The 23,478-nt window shown below is 39.5% G+C and overlaps 1 protein-coding gene across 1 annotated transcript; it reads left to right on the top strand.

Moving 5' to 3' along the window:
• The first annotated feature begins 11,960 nt into the window (after positions 1-11,960).
• On the top strand, positions 11,961-18,257 carry LOC132821447 (extracellular calcium-sensing receptor-like). Its single transcript, XM_060834034.1, has 5 exons — positions 11,961-12,209; positions 14,930-15,757; positions 15,891-16,115; positions 17,115-17,238; positions 17,356-18,257. Exons 1-5 carry the CDS (start codon positions 11,961-11,963, stop codon positions 18,255-18,257), a joined length of 2,328 nt encoding a protein of 775 aa, XP_060690017.1.
• Positions 18,258-23,478: the final 5,221 nt, after the last annotated feature.

The following is a 23,478-nucleotide window of genomic DNA, read 5'->3' as shown; positions in this document are numbered from 1 at the left end:
TTGTGGAGAACTGTGTTTTTCTTTTTCTCTGCCTGATTTTTAACTTCACTTTCCCTTCTCTGAAATGCAAAAGCAAACTAGTGGTTGTGTCACATAGGTGCGCCTCTTGCTCCTGGCCATTTCCTGATGTTGAGTAAAATATCAACCCATCAGGCATACTTAAATGGGAAAAAGTTTGCTCACCAATTCTAAGATAGATTAGAATATAAGATTGACCTAGAATGTAAGATTTTTAAAAAATGTTTTATTTGCATACAATTGAAGAGCAGAATGACTTTATATATAATTGACATAGTTAAAAATGACAAGAAAAGACAGCATAGTTTAAGAACAAGAGTTACAAATGCAGTAAAATCTTAAATGAATGAACAAATTAATGTACGAACAAAGACATAAAAATGTATGCATACTGAAAAGCACTTGAATACATTTGATTGAAATAAAAGTTCAGAGAGCAATGGATCCATTAGTTTGATGTTTGATGGCTTGTGTTCATCATGGTTACAAACACATTTGTCCCAAAGAAGTGCCAAACAATAACTATCTCCAACAAGAGAGGATGTAAATATCTCCCCTTGACATTCAATGGTATCAGCATCATTGAATTCCCTCTTAAGCATTACTATTGACCACAAATTAAACTGGAATAGGCATATATGAATGCTGGCTACAAGAGCAGGTTACAGGCTGGGAAGCCTGTAACAAGTAACTCGCCTCTGACCAGGATCAAACTACTACCTACATGGCACAGCCAGGACTGCGATACAATATTCCTGTATGCCTGGTGGGTGCAGATCCAACAACTCTCAAGAGGCTTGACACCATACAAGAAAAACCAATCCAATTGATTGGCATAACATTCACAAACACTTCTTTCCTCTACCACCGATGCTCAGAAATTGGACCGAAGAAATTCAATTCTGGTCCTTAGACAGCACCATCCAAAACCATGCCAACGTCTATCTGAAACAGCACTGGTAGCAAATACGTGGGAGCACCACCACCTGCCCATTCTCCTGACAGCCATTCACCATCCTGTCTTGGAAATATATTGTAGTTGCTTCAGCATGGCCGGGTCAATAAAAATGATATTATGGATCTACCTGCAGCAAATGCATAGCAACATTTCAAGAATGCAGCTCAAAGGTAACTGGGGTGGAAAATAAATGCTGGCATCGATGGCAGAGGGAAAAAAGTGTTTGTGAATGTTATGCTAATAAATTGGGTTGGTTTTCCTTGTATGGTGCCAAGCAACACCCACATCATGTGAATGAGTATTGAAATATTCTGAAACTGTTTTCATTTTAGCTAAGGAATGGTATCCCTGCAAAGGAAGTTCATAAATGAGGAGCAGATAGAACGTTATTACTTTGCCATAATGATAGTGAATGACAATTTCATGTGCGGAGCCATAAATCCCAGTTTTTTTTTTAACCAATATCTGTTTTCTACAACAGACAAAATCACAATGACCAGCAGTAACAGGACTTTTGAACTTGGGTGGATAACTTGGATAAGTTTATACATGTCCCTGATTTTCATTTATTCAGATGACAAAGTCGTGTATGACTTGTATTATTTAATGGACAACCTATTTGCTGTTTTAATTACATACAATGTGCACAAGATGAAATTAGTAATAGAAAAGGTAAGCAAACACCATTGCTAAAGGAATTGTTGCTTAAACTTGATGTGTGCATTGCACTGTTCAGATTTCCCCTCCAAGGCCAAACCAACAATGGATCCTGGTTTACCTCCTTATGCTGGTACAATGTGCAACATGTACTGCCTGGTTAATTGTATTTCAACCTTATCCTTTGAAAAACACTAGTCACTCTAATAATGCAATCATGTCTGAATGCAATGTAGGATCTTCATTTGTCTTCTATTGTGTATTCGGTTATATTGGATTTCTGTCCTGTATGTGTTTTGTGGTAGCTGTTCTCAGTTGACATCTTCCAGACAACTTCAATGAAGTTAAACACTAACATTTATCATGCTTATTTTTGGCACACTTTGGATAAATTTTATATGAGCGTATATATATATATATATATATATATATCTCACCCATGGAAATATGCCACGCTGGTTGAAATATTTGCTATTTTGGCCTCCAGCTGTGGTCTGCTTATTTACATTTTTGCTCCAAAATATTGTATCATTCTGATGAAGAAAGCAAACAACCCAAAGAAGAGCAGGATGGGCTCAGTGGTTTCCAAAAAAAAACTTTGAAAACATTCACCAATAAGGCCCAGATATGTTAAGAGATAATTATTCTGTCATAAAAATAATGAATGGCAATTACACGTGGAACCCCTAAAGCCAAAACTTTCACCAGCACCCATTTTACACAATTATGCAAAGTCACAAAGATCAGCAGGAAGAGGAATTTTTAAGTTGGGCTTGTTATGGACTCAGCTAGACCACTCAAAACATTCTTAAGCAGGCAGCCCAGACCATAACCTTGCAATTTGTTTCAGTAAGTGTGCTGTGAAAATTACCTGGAGTAACTTAGCTAGGTTGACTACCAGATTTTTAAACAGACAAAAATTTATTCACAAAACTACAGAATGAAGCACAAAGAACAGAATAAATAACATTGGTAGCACAATGGTGCTTTTATATTCCAACCCTCTTGAGATAAATGACAACGTTGCATTCGCTTTCTTAATCACGGACTCAACCTGCATGTTTACCTTTAGAGAATCCTCAACTAGCACTCCCAGATCCCTTTGTACTTTGGCTTTATGAATTTTCTCACCGTTTAGAAAGTAGTCTATACTTTTATTCTTTTTTCCAAAGTGCAAGACCTCGCATTTGCTCACATTGAATTCCATCAGCCATTTCCTGGACCACTCTCCCAAACTGTCTAGATCCTTCTGCAGCCTCCCCACTTCCTCAGTACTACCTGCCTCTCCACCTAACTTTGTATTATTGGCAAACTTTGCTAGAATGCCCCCAGTTCCTTCATCCAGATCATTAATATATAATGTGAACAGCTGCGGCCCCAGCACTGAACCCTGCGGGACACCGCTTGTCACCGGCTGCCATTCTGAAAAAGAACCTTTTATCCCAACTCTCTGCCTTCTGTCAGACAGCCAATCTTCAATCCATGCCAATAGCTCACCTCAAAAACCATGGGCCCTCACCTTGCTCAGCAGCCTCCTGTCTGGCACCTTATCAAAGGCCTTTTGCAAGTCTAGATAAACCACATCCACTGGGTTTCCCTGGTCTAGCCTACTTGCTACCTCTTCAAAGAATTGTAACAGATTTGTCAGACACGACCTCCCCTTACTAAATCAATGTTGACTTGTTCTAATCAGACTCTGCTCTTCCAAGAATTTAGAAATCTCATCCTTAATGATGGATTCTAGAATTTTACCAACAACCGTGGTTAGGCTAATTGTCCTATAATTTTCCATCTTTTGTCCTGAACCTCTCTTGAACAAGGGAGTTACAACAGTGATTTTCCAATCATCCGGGACTTTCCCTGACTCCAGTGACTTTTGAACGATCTCAACCAATGCCTCTGCTATTTCATCAGCCACCTCTCTCAGAACTCTAGGATGTATCCAGGCTGGGCCAGGAGATTTATCAATTTTAAGACCTTTTAGCTTTTCTAGCACTATCTCTTTTGTAATGGCAACCATACTCAACTCAGCCCCCTGACTCCCTTTAATTGTTGGGATATTACTCATGTCTTCCACTGTGAAGACTGACGCAAAGTACTTGTTAAGTTCTCCTGCTATTTCCTTATCTCCCATCACTAGCCTTCCAGCATTAGTTTGAAGTGGCCCAAAGTCTACTTTTGCCTGTTGTCCGTTTCTCACGTGTTGAAAGAAACTTTTACTATCAGTTCTAAAATTACTGGCTAGCCTACCTTCATATTTGATCCTCTCCTTCCTTATTTCTCTCTTTGTTATACTCTGCTTTCGTAGCCTTCCCAATCTTCTGATTTCCCGCTGCTCTTGGCCACTTTATAGGATCTCTCTTTATCTTTGATACATTTCCTGACTTCCTTTGTCAGCCATGGCTGTCTAATCCCTCCCCGGATAATGTCTTTTTTTGGGATGAACCTCTGTACAGTGTCCTCAATTATATCCACAAACTCCTGCCATTTTTGATTTACTGTCTTTCCCGCTAGGCTCTGCTTCCAGTCTTTTTTGTCAGTTCCTCTCTAATGCCCTCATAATTACCTTTATTTAACTGTAACACCATTACATCCGATTTTGCCTTCTCTCTTTCAAACTGCAGACTGAGCTATACCATATTATGATTGCTGCTTCCTAAGTGTTCCCTTACTTTAAGATCTTTTATAAAGTCTGGTTCATTACATAGTACTAGGTCCAGAATAGCTTTCTCCCTTGTGTGCTCCATGACAAGCTGTTCCAAAAAGCCATCCTGTAAGCATTCCATGAATTCCCTTTATTTGGATCCACTGGCAACATTATTTACCCAGTCCACCTGCATATTGAAGTCTCCCATGATCACCGTGACCTTGCCTTTCTGACATGCCTTCTCTATTTCCCGGTACATGTTGTGCCCCTGGTCCTGACCACTGTTAGGAGGTCTGTACATAACTCCCATTATGTTTTTTTTGCCTTTGTGGTTCCTCAATTCCACCCATACAGACTCTACATCATCTGACGCTATGTCATTCAGTGCCATAGATTTAATTTTGTTCTTAACTAACAAGGCAACCCCACCCCCTCTGCCCACCTCCCTGTCTTTTTGATAAGTTGTAAATCCTTGGATGTTTAACTGCCAGTCCTGACCCCCCTGTAGCCATGCCTCTGTGATGCCTACCACATCATAATCATTCACGATGATCGTGTCATTAGTTCATCTACTTTGTTACGAATGCTATGAGCATTCAGGTAAAGTGCCTTAATGCTAACTTTATCATTAGAGATATTGGAAGTCATAAGCTGTCCTAAGTTATCCTTCCTTTTTGCTGCATTCCCAGTCTGCCTCGAGTTTAAATCCTGTTGCTTATCTTTCCATTTAACTCCATGCTCCCTGTCACTTTCACTTTCCCTTCCCCCAACTCAGAAGTTTAAAGTCCTACTGACCACCCTATTTATCCTCTTCACTTGAACATTGGTACCTGATCGGTTCAGGTGGAGACTGTCCCAACGGCACAGATCCCCCCCCACCACCCCCACCCACCCTCCCCCCGGTTCCAAAACTCATGCCAATGTCCCATAAAGTGGAATCCCTCTTTCCCACACCAATCCCTTAGCCATGTGTTTACTTCCCTAATTTTCTTATCCCTATGCCAATTGGCACGTGGCTCGGGCAGTAATCCGGAGATTATGCCCCTTGAGGACTCGTACTTCAATTTCCTTCCTAGAGTTTGATAATCCCCAAATAGGTCCTTCACCCTAGATTTGCCAATGTTGTTAGTACAAACGTGAATCACAACAACTGGATCCTCCCCCTCCCACTCCAATATCCTTTCAAGCCGATCGGAGATGTCCTGCATCCTGGCACCGGGCAGGCAACACACCATGCGAAACTCCCGATTCGACTTGCAAAAGAGACTATCTGTCCCCCTAATTATATAATCCCCTATAACAACTACTTGTCTTTTTCCTCCCCCTTCTGCACCATGGTGCCGTGGTCAGTTGGCTCATCCCGTCCAGAGCCCTTTTCCTCATCTGTACAGGGAGCAAGAATCTCATACCTGTTGGACAAGCTCAAGGGCTGAGGCTCCTGCACTCCTGAACTCAGGTTCCCCCTACCTGCCTCACTTACAGTCACATTCTGATGTCCCTGATCACTAAATGAATGTGAATTACTTAATCTCCCAGGTGTGACTGCCTCCTGAAACAAAGCGCCAAGGTAACTCTCCCCGTCCCGGATATGCCACAGTGTTTGAAGCTCAGATTCCAAATCATCAACTCTGATCCGGAGTTCTTCCAGCAACCAACACTTGCTGCAGATGTAGTCACTGCCATTCACAATGGGATCAGCCATCTCCCACATCATACAGCTACAGCACATCATCTGCCCAGCCATCTCTGCTTAGTTAATTACTTTATTACTTTGTAAAGGTTTGAGTTAAAATACTTTCTGATACCTCTCTTCTATAGTCTTTTCCTAAAAAGAATTAATAGATAAACAAAAAAAGTAAATTTTTAACCAGTCACAGGTAAAGAACTAGAAAATCCTTACCTTAAAAAAACAGAGTACTTAAGGAAGTTAGAGGAGGAGGTTGGGTGGGAGATACTACAGTTGTAGAATCTCGGGTTTATATACTCACTGCTTTCCTTCCTGGCTGCCCCTCTGGTCGTCGTCACTTCCCCCTACTTCTCCCGCTCTTTCTGTGAAGAAAGAGAAAAAAAAACACCGTTGCCCGCTACTGGTAAGTAATTTTAAAACAAACTGTCTTACCTTATATACCTTATATAACCACACATATCTTAGAATGCTTATCTAATTTCCTTCGGAAGCCACAAATGTATTTGCCACCATCTCCATTAATGACAGCATTCCAGATTCTAACCACTCACTGAGTAGGCATATGCTTTCCTAATGCATCATTCAGTATTTTGGAAATATATTGTTGTTCCTTTACTGTTACTTCACAAACTTAGAGGTTTGTCTGACAGTACAGGCTATCTGTTGCTGTACCATTAGGAGCACAGTACTTTGGGAGGATGATTTACCACCAACATCTCAAGTATAATGTGCCATGGTGAAATAATGATAACCTTGCCAATAATGACCACATGCCAGAAATTATGAAAAAATATATTCAACCATTGCATTAATCATATTACTACATTTCCAATTAATCATACAATAACACAATGCAGAGGAAGGCTTTTTGGATGAATGCATTCCATCAGTCTTTTGAAGCCAATTTCCATGCTCCTTTCTAGTAACTGTGAGACTTTTCTCCACTTTGAGTACTTGCGGAATTCTATTGTGCATTTTATTATTGACACAGTTTCTATTACCACTTCAACTGTTTTAGAAAACTTCATAAAACCATGTAGGAATCTGCAAGTCCCACTTTAGAAATAAAACTTATTCAACATTGGAACAGACTTTAAGTTCACACCTTTAATACATTGTCTGAGCTAAGAAAACACCTATTGTTAGATAAACTGAAGCCACCTTGAGAAAGTAACTTCAAAGGTCTTTTCAAATTTACATACTGGAGAGCCTTAACCAGCATATCCCATCCTAAAAGATGCAAGACTTAATCTAAGTTTGTTTAATATATTATTACAACTCCGTGACACTGTGACCCTTTTGATACAAATTCTGTGTCTTCTGGTCCTGTTCCACAACCACCTGATGAAGAGGCACCGCCTCAGAAGCTAACGCTTCCAGATAAATCCGTTGGATTATAACCTGGTGTTATGTGATTGTTAACTTAATCTCATGGTGGTGGTGAACTATTTGCATCAAACACTTGTCTATTCAGTGCTGTGTTGAAGCTGTTGCAGAATTTTGATTCGGTAACAGTGTTGGAGGTCATTGCAATGTGTATTGTTGACATATATCAGGACCCTTCATGAGTCCTGGTCAGCGTACATTCAGATAATTAACTGGGAATGTTAAACTTAGAATAGATAGTTTTGCACTCCCTTCCAAAATCATCTCAAAAGCACATCTCAATGTTGGAGATGTGGGCCTACTGTATGATACTTACCTGAATACTTAGCCTGGTATTGCCCCATTTTCAGTCTAGGCCAATGACTAACTGTGGAGCCCATCCCATTGCACCCTCATGACACACAACACCAGGTTATAGTCCAACAGGTTTATTTGGAAGCACTGGCTTTTGGAGTGCTGCTCCTTCATCAGGTGGTTGGGAAGAATAAGATCATGTTCACAGAATTTATAGCCAAAGGAGTCCAGTGTCATGGAGATGTGTTGCAGTAAAACATCTCAAAACTTTCATTTTTTTATAGTGGGATATGCTGGTTGTGTACTTTGATATATAAATCCCAGAGCTTCTTTTAAATTACATTCTCAAGACAGCTCAAGTTTTTAAACAATAGGTGTGAAGTCTGTCGGTATTGCAATGCTATCTCAGATTGACAAACCCTCTATATAATTTTACAGAGTTTTACATGAATTCAGGTAGTTTTTGAGCAAAAACAAATTTACTCCATAAGCTTCTATGTGTGCACATATAGGAGCGACAGATCGAGTGTGTATGTGTGGGTGTGAATGCATGTGATAGAGAGTGTATGTGTGTAAGCTTGCATAAATGCGTGTATGAGTGTGATGGGGTATGCATCTGTGAGTGTGTCTGTGAGAGGGTGTATGTGTCAGTGTAAGTGTGGAGGTGTGTGTGCATATGAGAGAGAATCTGCATGCGTGTGTCACTATGTCGGAGTGTGTATGCGCGTGCGTGTGTGTGGGGTCACCTGTACTGTGACATGAACCCAAGGTCCCAGTTGAAGTCATTCCCATGGTTACCGAACTTTGCTATCAGCTTCTGCTCAGTCACTATTGCTTGTCCCAAAGTCCGACTTGGAGGATGTTCAACCGAAGGTCTGTGGCTGAATGTCCCGGATCGCTGAAGTGTTCCCCAACCAGGAGCGAGCACTCCTGCTTTTTTGCAGTTCATCCATTGTCGTAGCATCTGCTGGGTCTCGCCAATGTACCATGCCTCAGGGCATCCTTACTTGAAGCTTGTGAGATAGACAAGGTTGGCTGAGTCACTTGAGTTCTCGCAGCATATGTGGTGGGAGTTATCCCCACGTGTAATGGTGTTAAAGGTATTGATACTCTGACACCTCTTGTAGCAGCTGTATGGTGTTGTCCTGAAGTCTGGGTAGTTTGCTGTGAATCATGACATGTTTAAAGTTTGGTGGTTGTTTTAAAGTGAGAGATGGAGGCTCCGGGAAGGTCTTGATGAAATGTTTATCCTCATCGATAATGTGTTGAAGGCTGCGAAGAATAAGGTGTAGTCGTTCAGCTCCCGGAAGTACTGGACATTAAAGGCTGGACATAAGCTAATAGCAAAGCTCAGTACCCATGGGAATGACCTCAGCCATGACCTTGGGTTCATGTCACACCACAGGTGAGTCCACTGCATGATACACATGCGCACACACGCAAGTCTACATACACATCCATGCAGATCCTCTCTCTCTCTCTCATATGTACACCGACACACACACCTCCTCACACATACCCCATCACACTCACACACACATTTAACCAAGCTTACACACACATATACACCCAACCGCCAAACACACTTCCATGCAACTCCACCCTATGATTTGACTATCTAACTCTGATGATCTAAAGTGCGAGTTATGAATATACACAGTAAAGGACGTAGCACACTTCCTTTCTCCCGCCAACAATATTGTATGTATACTGTCACCAACCACTTAATCCAGTTTTGTTATGTAATATGTTATCAAATGTCGGAAATACATGATGCATAATATTTACTTCAGCGCCGTCCAAAAACGTCATTTTCTGTTGCTAGCATTGGTTATACACACACAAAATACCTCGCGAAGCATCCTTTTCATCTCTTACAACAAAACCATCCAAGCTGGTTGAGTTTTATTTTAAAAAATGCGAATTTCATAATCAAATAGCTGTCTTAAAATTATTTTTAATTAACCCATACTTGCTGTCATTTACTCACCGGAATTGTTCCAAATAGCAACTAATTTTGAATTATTGTCTGTGAGTTTCCGGCAACACCGACTTTCAGGTGACTGGCCTGAAATTGTACGGTTTATCCCCCCACTTATTTTTTTTAACAGAAGTGTAACATGTGGAATGTTATAGTCGTGTATCAGTGCTCCTGTGTCATCCGGGATCGGAAAATTATGAGTTTGGCTTTTAGTATTCTATCTTTACTTTCTTTCGCAATTTCGAAGAGCTGACAACTTCTACCATCCATTCCTTTCATCTATATTGAGCATTTCCGTTTCTGTATTTTCTCTTCATTTGCAAGATCGGATCCAGGAACATATTCGTACCATCTTCTCACAAAGGCTCCTGGCTAAACTGCCTTTCGTCCCCCCCCCCCCCCCCAACACTCTAAAGCGATCGTGTAGTGTCCTGAAAACCACACAGATTTTTTAGTTGATTCTCCCATGATTATGTTGCTGGAGTGCTGTTCCCTTGTTTGAAGCTCTGTACAATTGCCATTGATGAGACAGGCCATTGAATTGCATAATAATTGTTTTGAATGTGTCAAATTCAGCTGATATAAAACAACATAAAGAATTGCGGATGCTGAAGATCTGAAATAAACAGAAAAAGAAATTGCAACAGATTCAGAAGGTCAGGCAGCATCTACGGAGAGAGAAAACAGCATGAACGTTTCGACTCCAGTTCTTCAAAACTGGACTGACCGTTCTGAATAAAGTTAAAAAGTCACACGTCAGTTTATAGTCCAACTGGTTTATTTGGAAGTACAAGCTTTCGGAGCGCTTTTCCTTCGACGGGCAGCTCGTGGGCAGGATCATAGGTCACATAGGTTATATATAGAACTGATGCGATGTATTGAACAGACCGAGATGGCTTTAATCACTTCGAATGGATTGCAGATTTCGGTTTATTAATATGTAAATCCTAGAACTTCTTCTATGTTGCATTCCCGAGATAACTTAAGGTTTTATACGTTTAAAAAATATCTTAGCTCAGACAATGCATTAAGATGTGAGATTAGAGTCTGTGTTCCAACCTTGAGTCAGACTGGTATTATTTCCAAAGTAGGAATTTATAAAATGTCACATGGACTGAATGTCTACAGATTGTGTGTCCTTTTCAATAAAACAAAATAGAATGTATCTGCAAATACATATCTGCAAATGCAAATTCACCCCTTGGATGTATTAGTGCGTGTGCGTTTTGTAAGGACATTGACGACCTAAGCAGATTCCAGAGCGTTTTATGGCCAATGAAGTTGTTTTTTGACTTGCAGTCACTTACAATACACGAAAATATTTAATCTGTTAACTGCTAAATCCTAGGTAAAGGGTTATTAAGTTCTCCCTGTTCTTTTCCGCATTAATGTCAGAATGTTGCAGAGAGGAATTAGTCGATGCTGCCTGAGACAGCTATTGGAAAATTCTATTCAAGTAGCTCCATATGCCAGCATCATCCACACACCATGATCACCTTATTACACCACAGAACAAGGTCCCAGTGATCTCAATGTTTCTCTGGAGCTTAGGACATGTCACCACTTGCCCGTGTGATAGTTCCTTTGTGGGTTTTGAGGAAGTTGTTAGATATTTCCTTCACGCGGAATCAATTCTAACTGAAAGGAATGGAAAAGCGGTGAGATGAAACTGTATATAAAGGCACTTGCTGGGAATTTCCAATCACGGTGACTCTCACTGATAAAGGATGGTTTTGCTTTGGGCGCTGTTCACCCTGCTCACACCTGTATGGGCGGGCTATCAGCCAGTCTGCAAACAGTGGGAGCAATTCGACTTACTCAGTTTATTCAAGGCTGGAGATATTGTATTGGGCGGAATTTTCAGCCTGCACTCCGACGTAGAATATCGGAAACTATCATTTGCAAGGCAGCCCGAAGCGGTAGAATGTAAAAGGTTAGTTGCATTTTGTAGTGAACAAAATTGCCTTAAATAATTCTGTGATGTGATGTTTTGTCTGGTGGGTGCATCATTGAGCCTGTTTGCATTTGGAATTGTATCTCAAATTGTAGCGAAAAAGAATGTCCTTCAGTTGCGACGACCATTATGCAAGTATGGATTTGAAGAGTTGAAAGAGAAGTTTTTTTTGTGCGGCCGCTGACAGTCTGTTGCTGCTACTTTTTCTCGTTTCTGTATTTATAAGTTTATTAAGAGCTACTGTATAACTCTTTAACAGTACAATCGCGTGTCTCTAAATCACTGATTGGTCAAGTACCAATGTGATTTCTTTCCCGTTCTGCCATCATTGTATTTTTTTGTAGGTTTGATTTCAGAGAATTTCGCTTTGTGCAGGCGATGTTGTTCGCAATTGAAGAAATAAACAAGAACCCTACACTGCTCCCGAACCTTACACTGGGTTACCAGATTTACGATTCGTGTGGCATGCCGTCCTTGTCTATTAAGGCAGCCTTAGAGATTTTAGATGGGCGAAGGGACGCTGTTTCAGAGGATAACTGTAGGAATGTAAATGCTATTGTTGGTGATTCAGGATCCTCACAGTCCGCCGCAGTTTCAAGGCTACTAAGCCCTTTCAGAATCCCCATGGTAAGTGAACTACTTCGAGTATTATAACAGCGCAACATTGAGAAGTTCCTATAGCATTGGAATAACCACCAGACGAAGGAGCAGTGCTCCCAAACCTAGTGCTTCTAAGTGAACCTGTTGGACTACGACCTGGTGTTGCGTGATCTTTAACTTCGTATACCGCAGTCCAACACCTGCATCTCCAAAACTAAAGCATAGGGTCATCAAGATTTAGCAGCAGAGAAAGATATCGTTCGGTTCTCCGAGTCCGCTTCCAACATCAAAAATCCATCGATTCTAATAAAATTTTCCAACGATTGGCTTGTAGCCTTGTATGGTTATGGCGTTTCAGGTGTTCATCTAAATAGTTCCTAAATGTCTCAAGCGGTCCTGTCTCTACCAAACTTTTAGGCAGGGAGTTCCTGACACCAGAAAATACAACCGCCAAATTCCCTTGAACTGTCCTGCTCCTCACATTAAAAATGTAACCCCTCGCTCATGAGCCCTCCGCTAAGGGGAAAAAGGTTTGTCCCTATCGTGTGAAACTATCATGGTATTCGAACAGATGAAAGACTCAACAGACAATCAAGGTATTTTTCAATGTACAACCTCAGTTACATCACACTGTAAAGTTTTGCCTTACAATTGTGTCCTCCACAACCGCCTGATGAAGGAGCCTCGCTCCGAAAGCTAGTGCTTCCAATTAAACCTGTTGGACTATAACCTGGTGTTGTGTGATTTTTAACTTTGTAAATCCCTATCGACAGTAGCTATCCTCCTTAGAATTTTGCACAGCTCAATAGGCACTTCCCCTCCCCCCGCCATTGATCACTCCTCCTCACCTTCTCCCCCACTCCCCGCTCTACACTGGCGTGTGGAAAACAATCCTATCCGATCTAATCGGTCTTCATTGATGTATCACTCCTGCCCAGACATCATTCTAGTGAGTTTCTTCTGTACCCCTCTAATGTGCATCCTTGTCATTTTATGATGAGCAAAACTATATACAATACTTCAGCTGCTGTGTATCATTATGCACAGCTCTTTCATTTCTTCCCTTTTTCGTTTTCTATACCTTGATTAATAAACTGTAATGGGGTTGATTGAATCAACATAAATTTAACCTCATTTGAAATTTACAATAAAATCTCCACAGATAAACAGTGAAAATTTGTAATGAAAGGTGATTAGATTGAAGAGAAGGATGGAATTTAACATTTCAATTTCATTCACTGATTTGCTATTGTTGCCATACTTATTATGAAATGAACATATCCTTTAATCATTATTCATTATTATTAACTATTGGCACTTGACCAGGTATTTGAAATTGACGTGTGTTTGAATAAGAAAGACAGATTAAATTTTGCTGATCTAGAAGTATTGTTCAGAAGTCTCTTTGAAATTGGTTCATAAAGTTTTGAAACAGCTCTTGTCTGCTTTCAGTTTCAAATATTCAACAATAATTTCTTCAAATTTTGTTTGCCCTTTTTTGTTCTCATGTCCATTTGATATTCAGAAGGGTCTCAGTATATATTTGCAGTTTATCATTTGTTGTTAATGGCTCGGTTACATTTCAATCTTTCTCGTATATCTTCATTGCCAAAAAACTTTGTCTGAGATGCTGTGGAATTGCCTCAATTATGACATAGGTTCTTATGATTACTGCCCATGGTGACAGGTCAATACCACACGCATGCCACCAAGCACCATATTTGATGAGGTACGAAGTAAATGTATAACCTAGCTGATTGTTATTAAGATTAATTACCTTTCCAATGTCCTACTGTCTGAGTGTTAGTTGTGTTGCAAATGGACTGATATCTGGGATAGTAGGACTTACATATGAAATACCTGGATTGACTCCTAATATGGTCATTGGAGTTGCAAAGAATGATAGATATCTCATAGAAACCTGCCAGTTTCTAACAGGACGAGACAAACAAAAGCAGGACGGATGTTTCCAATGATTGGAGATTCCAGATCATGGCTGAGACAGGGTAGGTCATTTAAGACTGAGATGAGGAAAGATTTCTCCACCTACAGAGTGGTGAGCCTGTGGAATTCTTTGCCACAGAAAGCAGTTGAAGGCAAAAAAAAGGAGAATATTTCCAAGGAAGAGCTAGATATAATTCTTCAGGCTAAAGTAATCAAAGGATAAGGGGAAACAGGGGGCTGAGTTGAATGGTCAGTAGAATCATATTGAATGGTAGAGGAGGCTCAAGGGTTAAAAGGTCAATTCTTGCATCTTTTTTCCATGTTCTAACCTCTATGCATGTTGTTATATTCAAATGTAAAAATGTTCAAACTCTCAACTATCTTTTAAGATCAGAGCAACTTTAAAGATTATCCCATGTAGGAAGGACTAGTAATAACTTTGGTGCGTGTCAATACCCTCAAGTGACCATTCTCAACATTTGAACCTTGGCTGTGACTTTAATTCAATCTTTTATGGTGACACAATGTCAGATTCATTAATACCTGTTCTCATCAACCTTCAAATGCAGTCAATTTCCAGCATGGGTCCATGAGTAATATTTATTGCCCAGATTCATTATTTTGGCTGTCATAATAGCTGAAATCAATGAAAGAAGCACTCAGTAATGAAGGTGGAGATAGCTATCCCCTTCATTTGATACCTTAGATATCATGAATAGACCAAAGGATTTGATAACTGACTCATCAGGAGGCCTATCTTTTTGTTTTCTAATTATTGTTTTCACAATTCTGATTTCTAACAGGTCAGTTATTTTTCAACCTGTGGTTGTTTGAGCAACAAAAAAGAACATCCATCATTTTTCAGGACAATACCCAGTGATTACTTTCAGGCGAGGGCATTGGCACAACTAGTGAAACATTTTGGATGGAATTGGATTGGAACAATCAAGAGTGACAATGACTATGGTAACTTTGGGATGCAAGCGTTCACAGAAGCTGTCCAGCAGTTGGGAGTTTGCATTGCCTTTTCTGCGTCCTTTTGCAGAACATACCCTCGAGAAAAGTTACTCAGAACTATTAATGTTGTGAAGGAAGCAAACACAAAAGTTATTGTGGCCTTTGTCGCTAAAGGTGATATGGAAATTTTGCTAAAGGAGATTGCAAGACAAAACATCAAAGGCATTCAATGGATAGGAAGTGAAGCTTGGATTTCCACAACAATTCTTCCCTTGAAAGAAAGCCGAAGGTTTCTTACTGGAGCATTAGGAATTTCAATTCCTCAAGCAAAAATCCATGGTTTTAAGGCGTTTCTGTACCAAGCACACCCTTCTGCAAACCCAGGAAATAGTTTACTCAAAGAATTTTGGGAAACAATCTTCAATTGTCGTCTAAGCTTGGCAGGGAATCAGGCAAATGGAACAGAAGAAACTTCTGAATGTACAGGCCAAGAGAGTTTGCAAACCATTAAAAATATCTATACTGACACATCTCAGTTGAGAGTTACATATAATGTGTACACGGCAACATATGCTATAGCTCATGCTCTGCACCAAATGCTCAGATGTAACACTGTGGACAGGGCATCCTGGAATAATACATGTGACAATCTGTCCAATTTTAAATCACAACAGGTATTGAAACTATATTACAGTTGAAACAAAATCTTACTGTGTTCCAATTATATTCATGGTAGGACAGAAAATAATGTTCAAATAGTTGTTTCTTTTTTGCAGTTCATGCTATTTCAATTGTTTTCTCTTAAAGCTTTTGCAATACTTGAAAATGGTTAATTTCACCACTATGACTGGAGAAACAGTGCACTTCAATGAAAGTGGGGATCCCATTCCAAAGTATGACATTGTAAATTGGCAAAGCACTAGGGGTGGCACTGATATAGTAACAGTAGGATATTATGATGGATCTGCAACTCCAGGTGAAGAATTCTCTATTAATGAAGAATCAGTGGTTTGGAGTGATGGGCGAAGAAAGGTAATTTAAAATTTATTATCTTGATACCTTTCTTTTTGACCTTTCAGGTCAGATAAACTAGTTCTCAATAAATAACCATTGATGAGGCAGGGAAGGCAATAAAAATACAGCTTCTTGTCCAATTAACCTTCATGTACACCCTCACATTTACAATGGCTATCCTGTGAGGGTGGCGCAAATGGAATAAGACAATAGCAATTACTACAAGGAATCAGATTAAAATACTTTTGCTAGTAATGCAGAACCCTGAACTACTAATGTCGTGGTGGATTTAAATAGCAATATGGCTGTTGGCAATATTAAATACAGTTAATTTTTAAAATCTGGCATGAAATTTCTATAAATTCTTATAACAAATCAAACTGGTTACCTACTGTTCTGTAGGGAAGAAAATATGCTGTGTGGCCTGACTCCAGATCCACAGTAGTGTGTTTGAGTCATAACTATTCTGTGAATTAGCCTAGATAGCTATTCAATTGCCACCAGTAACTCTGCAAAGATTAGTTTCTAATAATACCCACATTCTGTGAATGAATAAATACCAATGACTTATATGATTCACAGAAGAATCTTCCTAACATAGCTCAAACAAAAACAAATACTTTGGATATTGGAAATCTGAAATAAACCCACAAAATACTGGAGAAGCTCAACAGATCTGGCAGCATCTATGGAGAGAGCACTTGAGTTGATATGAATCTTCATTGGAAGAAATGTAAATTATTGTTTCTATCTCCATAGAATCTACCAGACCTGCTGGGTTTTTCCAGCATTTTCTGTGTTTGTTTCCAATATAAGTCACCCCTTACATGGATCATTTGTATATCATTTAACTGGATGTTTGCAACCACCTTTTTGGTGGAGACACTACAAATCTAAATCAAGCTTTGATCTCAAGGACATTTGTGACTTTTGTGACATTAGTCTGTGCTTCTCATCTCTAGACCAAACTTTAGGTCGTGCAAAGCTCTAAACATTTATTAAACTCATTTACATAAGGTACCACAGGCAGTTTGCTCTGAAAGTTGCACAGCTGGAACAAGGAAAGCCGCCAGAAAAGGGCAGCCTATTTGCTGTTTTGATTGTGTAGAGTGTGCTGAAGGGGAGATCAGTAATATTACAGGTATATGAATACATAAACCCATCTATGCACTTAACTATTCATACATTTTAACTTATTTATATCATTTTAATTTTTAGAAGAAACTTTATTTCATGTACCTTTTCTTATTTTAAATAGATTCAATAACGTGCCTAAAATGTCCTTGGGATTATTGGCCAAATAAACAGCGAAACCAATGCATACCGAAGATGACTGAATTTCTCTCCTTTGAGGAGATCATGGGGATTGTTTTAGTAACACTGGCATTACTTGGAACTGGCTTCACAGTGACTGTAACTGTAATTTTCTGTATTCATATCAACACTCCCATTGTTAAAGCCAATAATGCAGAATTAAGCTTTCTGCTTCTTTTTGCTTTGGTACTGTGCTTTCTCTGCTCAGTAACATTCATTGGAAAACCTTCAAACTGGTCTTGCATGTTACGCCACACCGTGTTTGGTATTACTTTTGTTCTCTGCATTTCCTGTGTTTTGGGCAAAACCTTGGTTATAATGATGGCCTTTAATACAATCCTTCCTAATAATAACATGATGAAGTGGTTTGGGCCCGTACAACAACGCCTGGCCATTTTCATCCTCACATTTATACAATGTCTAATATGCATGGTCTGGTTAATTACATCACCACCCTATCCTCTGAAAAATGCAAATTATTTTAAAGATATTATTATTTTAGAATGTGATGTTGGGTCTGTGACAGCCTTTTATTTGGTTCTTGGTTATATTGGATTTTTGTCTTGTGTTTGTTTTGCAGTTGCCTTTTTAGTCCGTAGACTGCCAGATAATTTCAATGAAGCTCAATGTATTACTTTTAGCATGCTTATATTCTGTGCAGTTTGGATAACATTCATTCCTGCTTATGTAAGTTCTCCTGGCAAATACACAGTGGCTGTAGAAGTGTTTGCCATTCTGGCATCCAGCTTTGGTCTACTTGTCTGCATTTTTGTTCCTAAATGTTACATTATCCTACTACAACCAGAGAAGAATACAAAGAAACATTTGATGTGCAAAGTCACTTGAAATGAAAGAATCTCCTCATCTTTCCTCTACTTTACAGCTGTGTAACAGTTTCCTCATTTTATCCGAGCAACAACAGTGTTAAAACGATTAACTTGTGGTATCTGGTTTCATGTAATTGGCTTACATCTTAATTTTACCAGAACATTAACATAGAATTGCATAATTTAGGAGCAGGAGGAGGCCATTCAACCATTCTGGTCTGCTCCATTTGACTATCATGGCTTATCTATTTCTTGTTGTAACCCTGTTTTCCAGCCTGCATTTTCCCTCCCTTTGTCCATCTCATAAAGAATGATCCAACTGAAATATTTAAAATGACAAAAAGGAGGTGAATATATGTATAGTGGGCAAACTAATTCTTCCAGTGGAAACATGAAGGCTCAGGCATAACTTTATAATTGGGGCAAAGCTATTCAGGGATGAAAGCAGGAAGCATTTTTCCACACAACAAGTGGGAGAAATCTGGAAATGCCTTATCAAAATGTCTTGAACCTGATATGTAAAAGCTGTGACTGATCAATTTTGTTAGGTCCTGAGAAAAAGGCAAATACTTGACCAAAGATACAGATGAACAATAATCTAATTGAATGAGAAAGATTATGAATAGGGTGAATGACTTAGTCCTGTTCCTGTTTTTTTTATGTGAATTCTTTCAATATTAAACTTGTGATTACATGAAATATTACATCACTTTCTTTGGTTTTCTTTGTAAGTTCTGCATGTGAATAATGTACATTCAATAATTCCTACATTGGTAATATCCATTACCTGACTTGAAAAATGTGCACTAATGCTTTAGCATTGCATTAAAGCAGCTTTTCTGCTGCACCTTTGATAATATACAAACTAACATTCATAAGAATTGATTTGTAAAAAGTCAAATTCTAACCTATAGTTTTCCTGAAAATTATCTAGAGGATAATTATTTTACAAGTGTTCATTGTGGTTGAATCAAATGTCTTTATTACTGTGACATTAGTCAGTTTGAAATTGGAATTACACTTTGACTTGCACAAATGCCTCTTCTTCAACATGCCTGTGGAAAAGTGGGACTGGTTTGATAAACTGTAACATTCCTCTTGATTGATCAACCAAATCCAACCCATTCTCAAAATCATACAACTCTTTGATTTCAAAAAGTCAATTTGCTCTTTTTTGAAATGATAATCTGAAATCTCCTGCAGTGTCTATTCCTCTCATAGTTGTATATTGATGAGGAAAGATAAGTAAAATGTGAATGTCTGATTATTATTGCGATTACTTTATGTTTAATGTGAACTGACAAAGATAGATAAAAAAAGTAACATTATTGGGTAAACAACATGAAACACACAAATAGTAAAATAGCAATTTAGATTCACTGAAGAATATGGAATTTGAAATAGTAGTAGAAAATGTAATGTGTAGCTCTGGTTTACTGAGATGTTTCTATATATTCCTGAATATGACAATATATTTTATCAGTGCGATGATCAAATGAGCTGGAAGTGAAGAACAATCCAACTGTAACATGAGATTTGACCACATGGATGATCCAAAGATTAAGAAGTGATTGATTTATTCCACTGTTATCAGATCATCACAAACAGGAAGGGAAATTAAAGTGCTTCGGTTTCCTCCCATAGTCCAAAGATGCACAGGTCAGGTGAATTGGCCATGCTAAATTGCCCATAGTGTTAGGTCCATTAGTCAGAGGGAAATGGGTCTGTGTGGGATACTCTTCAGAGGGTCCGTGTGGACTGGTTGGGCCAAAGAGCCTGTTTCCATACTGTAGGGAATCTAATCTTATAAACAAAGAACCATTTGCAGTATGTAAATGGAAAAAACATGTGAATTACATTGAGCTCAGGAATCTTTTGTCCATGTGCTCCATCTTTTCATCAACTCTCCTTCCACAAATAACATTTTCTTCCCAGCTGTCATCAGTCACTATCAACACATCTGGTCGAGGACCTGTGAACTGTTCAGCTCCCTGGCTCAATTTCCTTTATCAGGATTACCATTTGCTGTTGGAGATCCCATTATACACTTCCCTGCATGAAAATTGCCATCCTGCCAATTACACATGGCATTAGTGACTGTGTTCTAAACTGTTGCATAATTAACAGGTTTAATTGAGCCATGATCGCAAGATTGTTCCAGTCCATATTTATAGCAGCATTTTCTTCTTATTATTGGACTGAGCAAATGATTCATGTTGGGGTAATATCCAACATTTGCTTGAGAAAGTGTTCGCAACCTCTTATCTGCACTGCTACATCCCATGGGATTCATTTGCTGTGGTGCACCATCCACGTAAGGGTCTAGGTCACTCAGTGCTCCAGGAGTCTTATGATCGGCTGCAGTTGTTCCTTTGGGATCTGCTTTCTGTAAGATCCTCCCTGTGCTATTTCCCAGAATGTGAGTAGGCCTCCTATGTATCCACTGACTTCACAACTCATGGTTAAGCCGAGATTTCATATCATTATCAAACCACTTCACTGCAGCAATCAAACATGACACGTGTGATGATTCTGTCACTTTAAGAGGTTATTTTCTCCTTTTTTAAAAAGAGAAGTTGTAAGGCAGAGGTGACAAGCTGCCTACTGAAGACCACTTGAGTGAACAGTTTTAGAGGCCTTTTTTTTTTAACAGCCTTAATGGGTGTGGCCAGCTATCACAGATTAAGATTTCTGGGTTTTGGTTTTTCAGTAGCATCAGAAGCTATTGGGGTCTCAACACAGTTGGAGGTTTCAATCAATGTCTTCTGGTTGCTATTTTCTCTGAATTTTCTCCTCATGCTTTTTTTTCCCTCCTGGATTGGAGAACTGCATGTGAGAATCTGTGTCTGAATTTTTCTTTTTACCAAGCGGTGTGTTGATGGCTTATTATAATATTGGAAGATTTAATTACTAACAGTTTGACTTGTTGGGCTGAAGGGCATGTTTCACACTGTAAGTAATCTAATGTAATTATCTAATCTACGCTATCCTCTTAAAATATTTTTCAAGGGTCTGGTCTGGTTCAGAATACAATTCATGTTTCATAACATTGCTGAATGAGCTGCTTGCTCCCCATCCATCTCAACTCCCCATCCACTAGACTTCTGACTTCAAACAACTCCCCTTCGTTTTTGAACCATTTCTGAGGCTGATCTTCTTGGCTATTGATTCAATAACATAGGTGTGACAATTTATGTTTAGCTGCTTGCTAACTCTGTGGGATTCAGGGTTTTACACATCCTGTATCTGATGCTCACCCTTGAATTTGGAGAAGTAATCTGCATCAATTAGAAGGTCAATCTATTGGTCTTGTGATTGTTCGATGTCTTCGTTCTCAGCCCTTCTCTCGCAGTGATCTTGGACATCTTCTTGAATGCCGAGCTTAACCTCATATAATACTTGGCTATCCACTCATTGAACTGGCCATCCCCATCAAAAGTGAATACAAAAAGATGACCACAGGAAAAACTAGCTCTTACTAAAGAAGAGATAGTATGGAGAATAGCCCATGCATTAGTGTGGGGTGCTAATATAAAAATAAACCAGTTCTGGCAGGTACTCAGAGCAGTTTTGTGTACACGCATGAGCCATGCATAATACAGATAAACCATTAACACTGTCTATTACCACATGGATGTTAAAAGGTGGTGCAACCCTTGTCAATGCCATATACCTGTACCTCACAAGACTCCTGTAGGATCTTGCTCTCAAAGTTGTATTTCAGCTCATTGTAACTCTGACATGGAACACCAAAGTAAACAAAACAATCACACATTAATGTTCTGGCTACAGTTGAATTCTTTTGCTCATGAATGGGAATGGCTTGCTTTAACCTGAACATATCCATGGATATGAGAATGTCCTTGATGACCAGGGAGCCAATGCTGGGATGATGCCACTTCCCTGCTTTGCCAAATCGCACCTCTGACAATTCTACCAGTATTTATCAATATCATTTGCTATCCCAGGACTGTAACACTAGTCACTGATTGAAGTAGCCATTTTTTCTGTCACTTGGTGTCCAACTTGATCATGAACTGCCATTAACACTTGAAGCTGTTGGGAAGAATGAGTTATACCTGTTTGGCGTCAACACCATGGGTACTTCTTACTTCACTGTTATAGTGATCAAATCATAATATACCCAAAACCCCAGCTATACAAAGTGTGACTGAAAATGGATATGGAGAGCCTGGTACAGAATATCTAACTCCTTTGAAGCAGAGACCCAGGTGAAGGAAGAGACATCAATAATCCTGTGAATTTGAGGCAGATGCACATGGAAAAACCTGGTAGTGGTTTGCATCTCTGCTTGTGTGTCAGTTAGGCATGGTGCTTCAACCTTGCCTAAATTTCATGCTCACTGTGGGGCGAGACCCAATCATTCTACATAAGACTAAGCCTCTTCTTGAGGGTACCTTAATACCACTACACTTACCCCACACTCCCTACTCACCCACCCTCAACTCCCTCCAATCTGGTTCTTGACATTGGGCCAAACTAGTTTAATGTATGGTAAGACCATTAAACTGGATGGGTTTTCTGTGCCCGATGGCTGTGTTGGCAAAGGCTGTAAAGCACACTCTAGATTGGAGTGCCCAACCCCTGGCACAATTCATAAACCTCTTTAGAGACTATCTTGAGCAGGATTGGCCATGAGACTTACTGTGGAAATAAGAGAGCAAGGACTGGATCGGCACGTGGAGTGTTGCCAGGTGTTCCACCTGTCTCCTTAGCCTGAAGTCTACATCCTGGTAGTCATCTCTCTGATGGTACCTCTTTCCTGCCAAACTTTCCCCATCAACTGGATGATATGATCCTGTGCTTCAAAGAAAGATAGTTGAGGTTTGTCACGGTCACACCTCCTGAACTCCATTTGGACCTTGTAATCCCTGACTGATAAGTGGTCCATTGGTATTCAGTCCTTGTCAACCAGAAGTAAAAATTAAGGAGGATGACTTAGTTGAACAATTTCACCAGCTCCAGGGATACAGGAACTAGATATGCCTCTCAGCCTGCTGTGTATTCACAAAACCTCTGCTGTAACTACATATATTTCTGTCTCCAGAAACCTTTCTCAGGCACCTCAAAGACTCACTGCAGACATTTTGATGATTTGTACCACATCCTATCATTGTTCAACAGAAGTTCCATCACAAAGTCACATGATCACTTGGATTGAACCCTCTGAATGTTGTGGCCAACTGTGCGTCCTCAAACTAGTCTTCCATCACAGGATA

The sequence above is a fragment of the Hemiscyllium ocellatum genome, chromosome 13 (assembly GCF_020745735.1).
Source record: "Hemiscyllium ocellatum isolate sHemOce1 chromosome 13, sHemOce1.pat.X.cur, whole genome shotgun sequence".
Classification (NCBI taxonomy): Eukaryota; Metazoa; Chordata; class Chondrichthyes; order Orectolobiformes; family Hemiscylliidae; genus Hemiscyllium; species Hemiscyllium ocellatum.
This window is presented reverse-complemented; position numbering and strand designations above follow the sequence as displayed.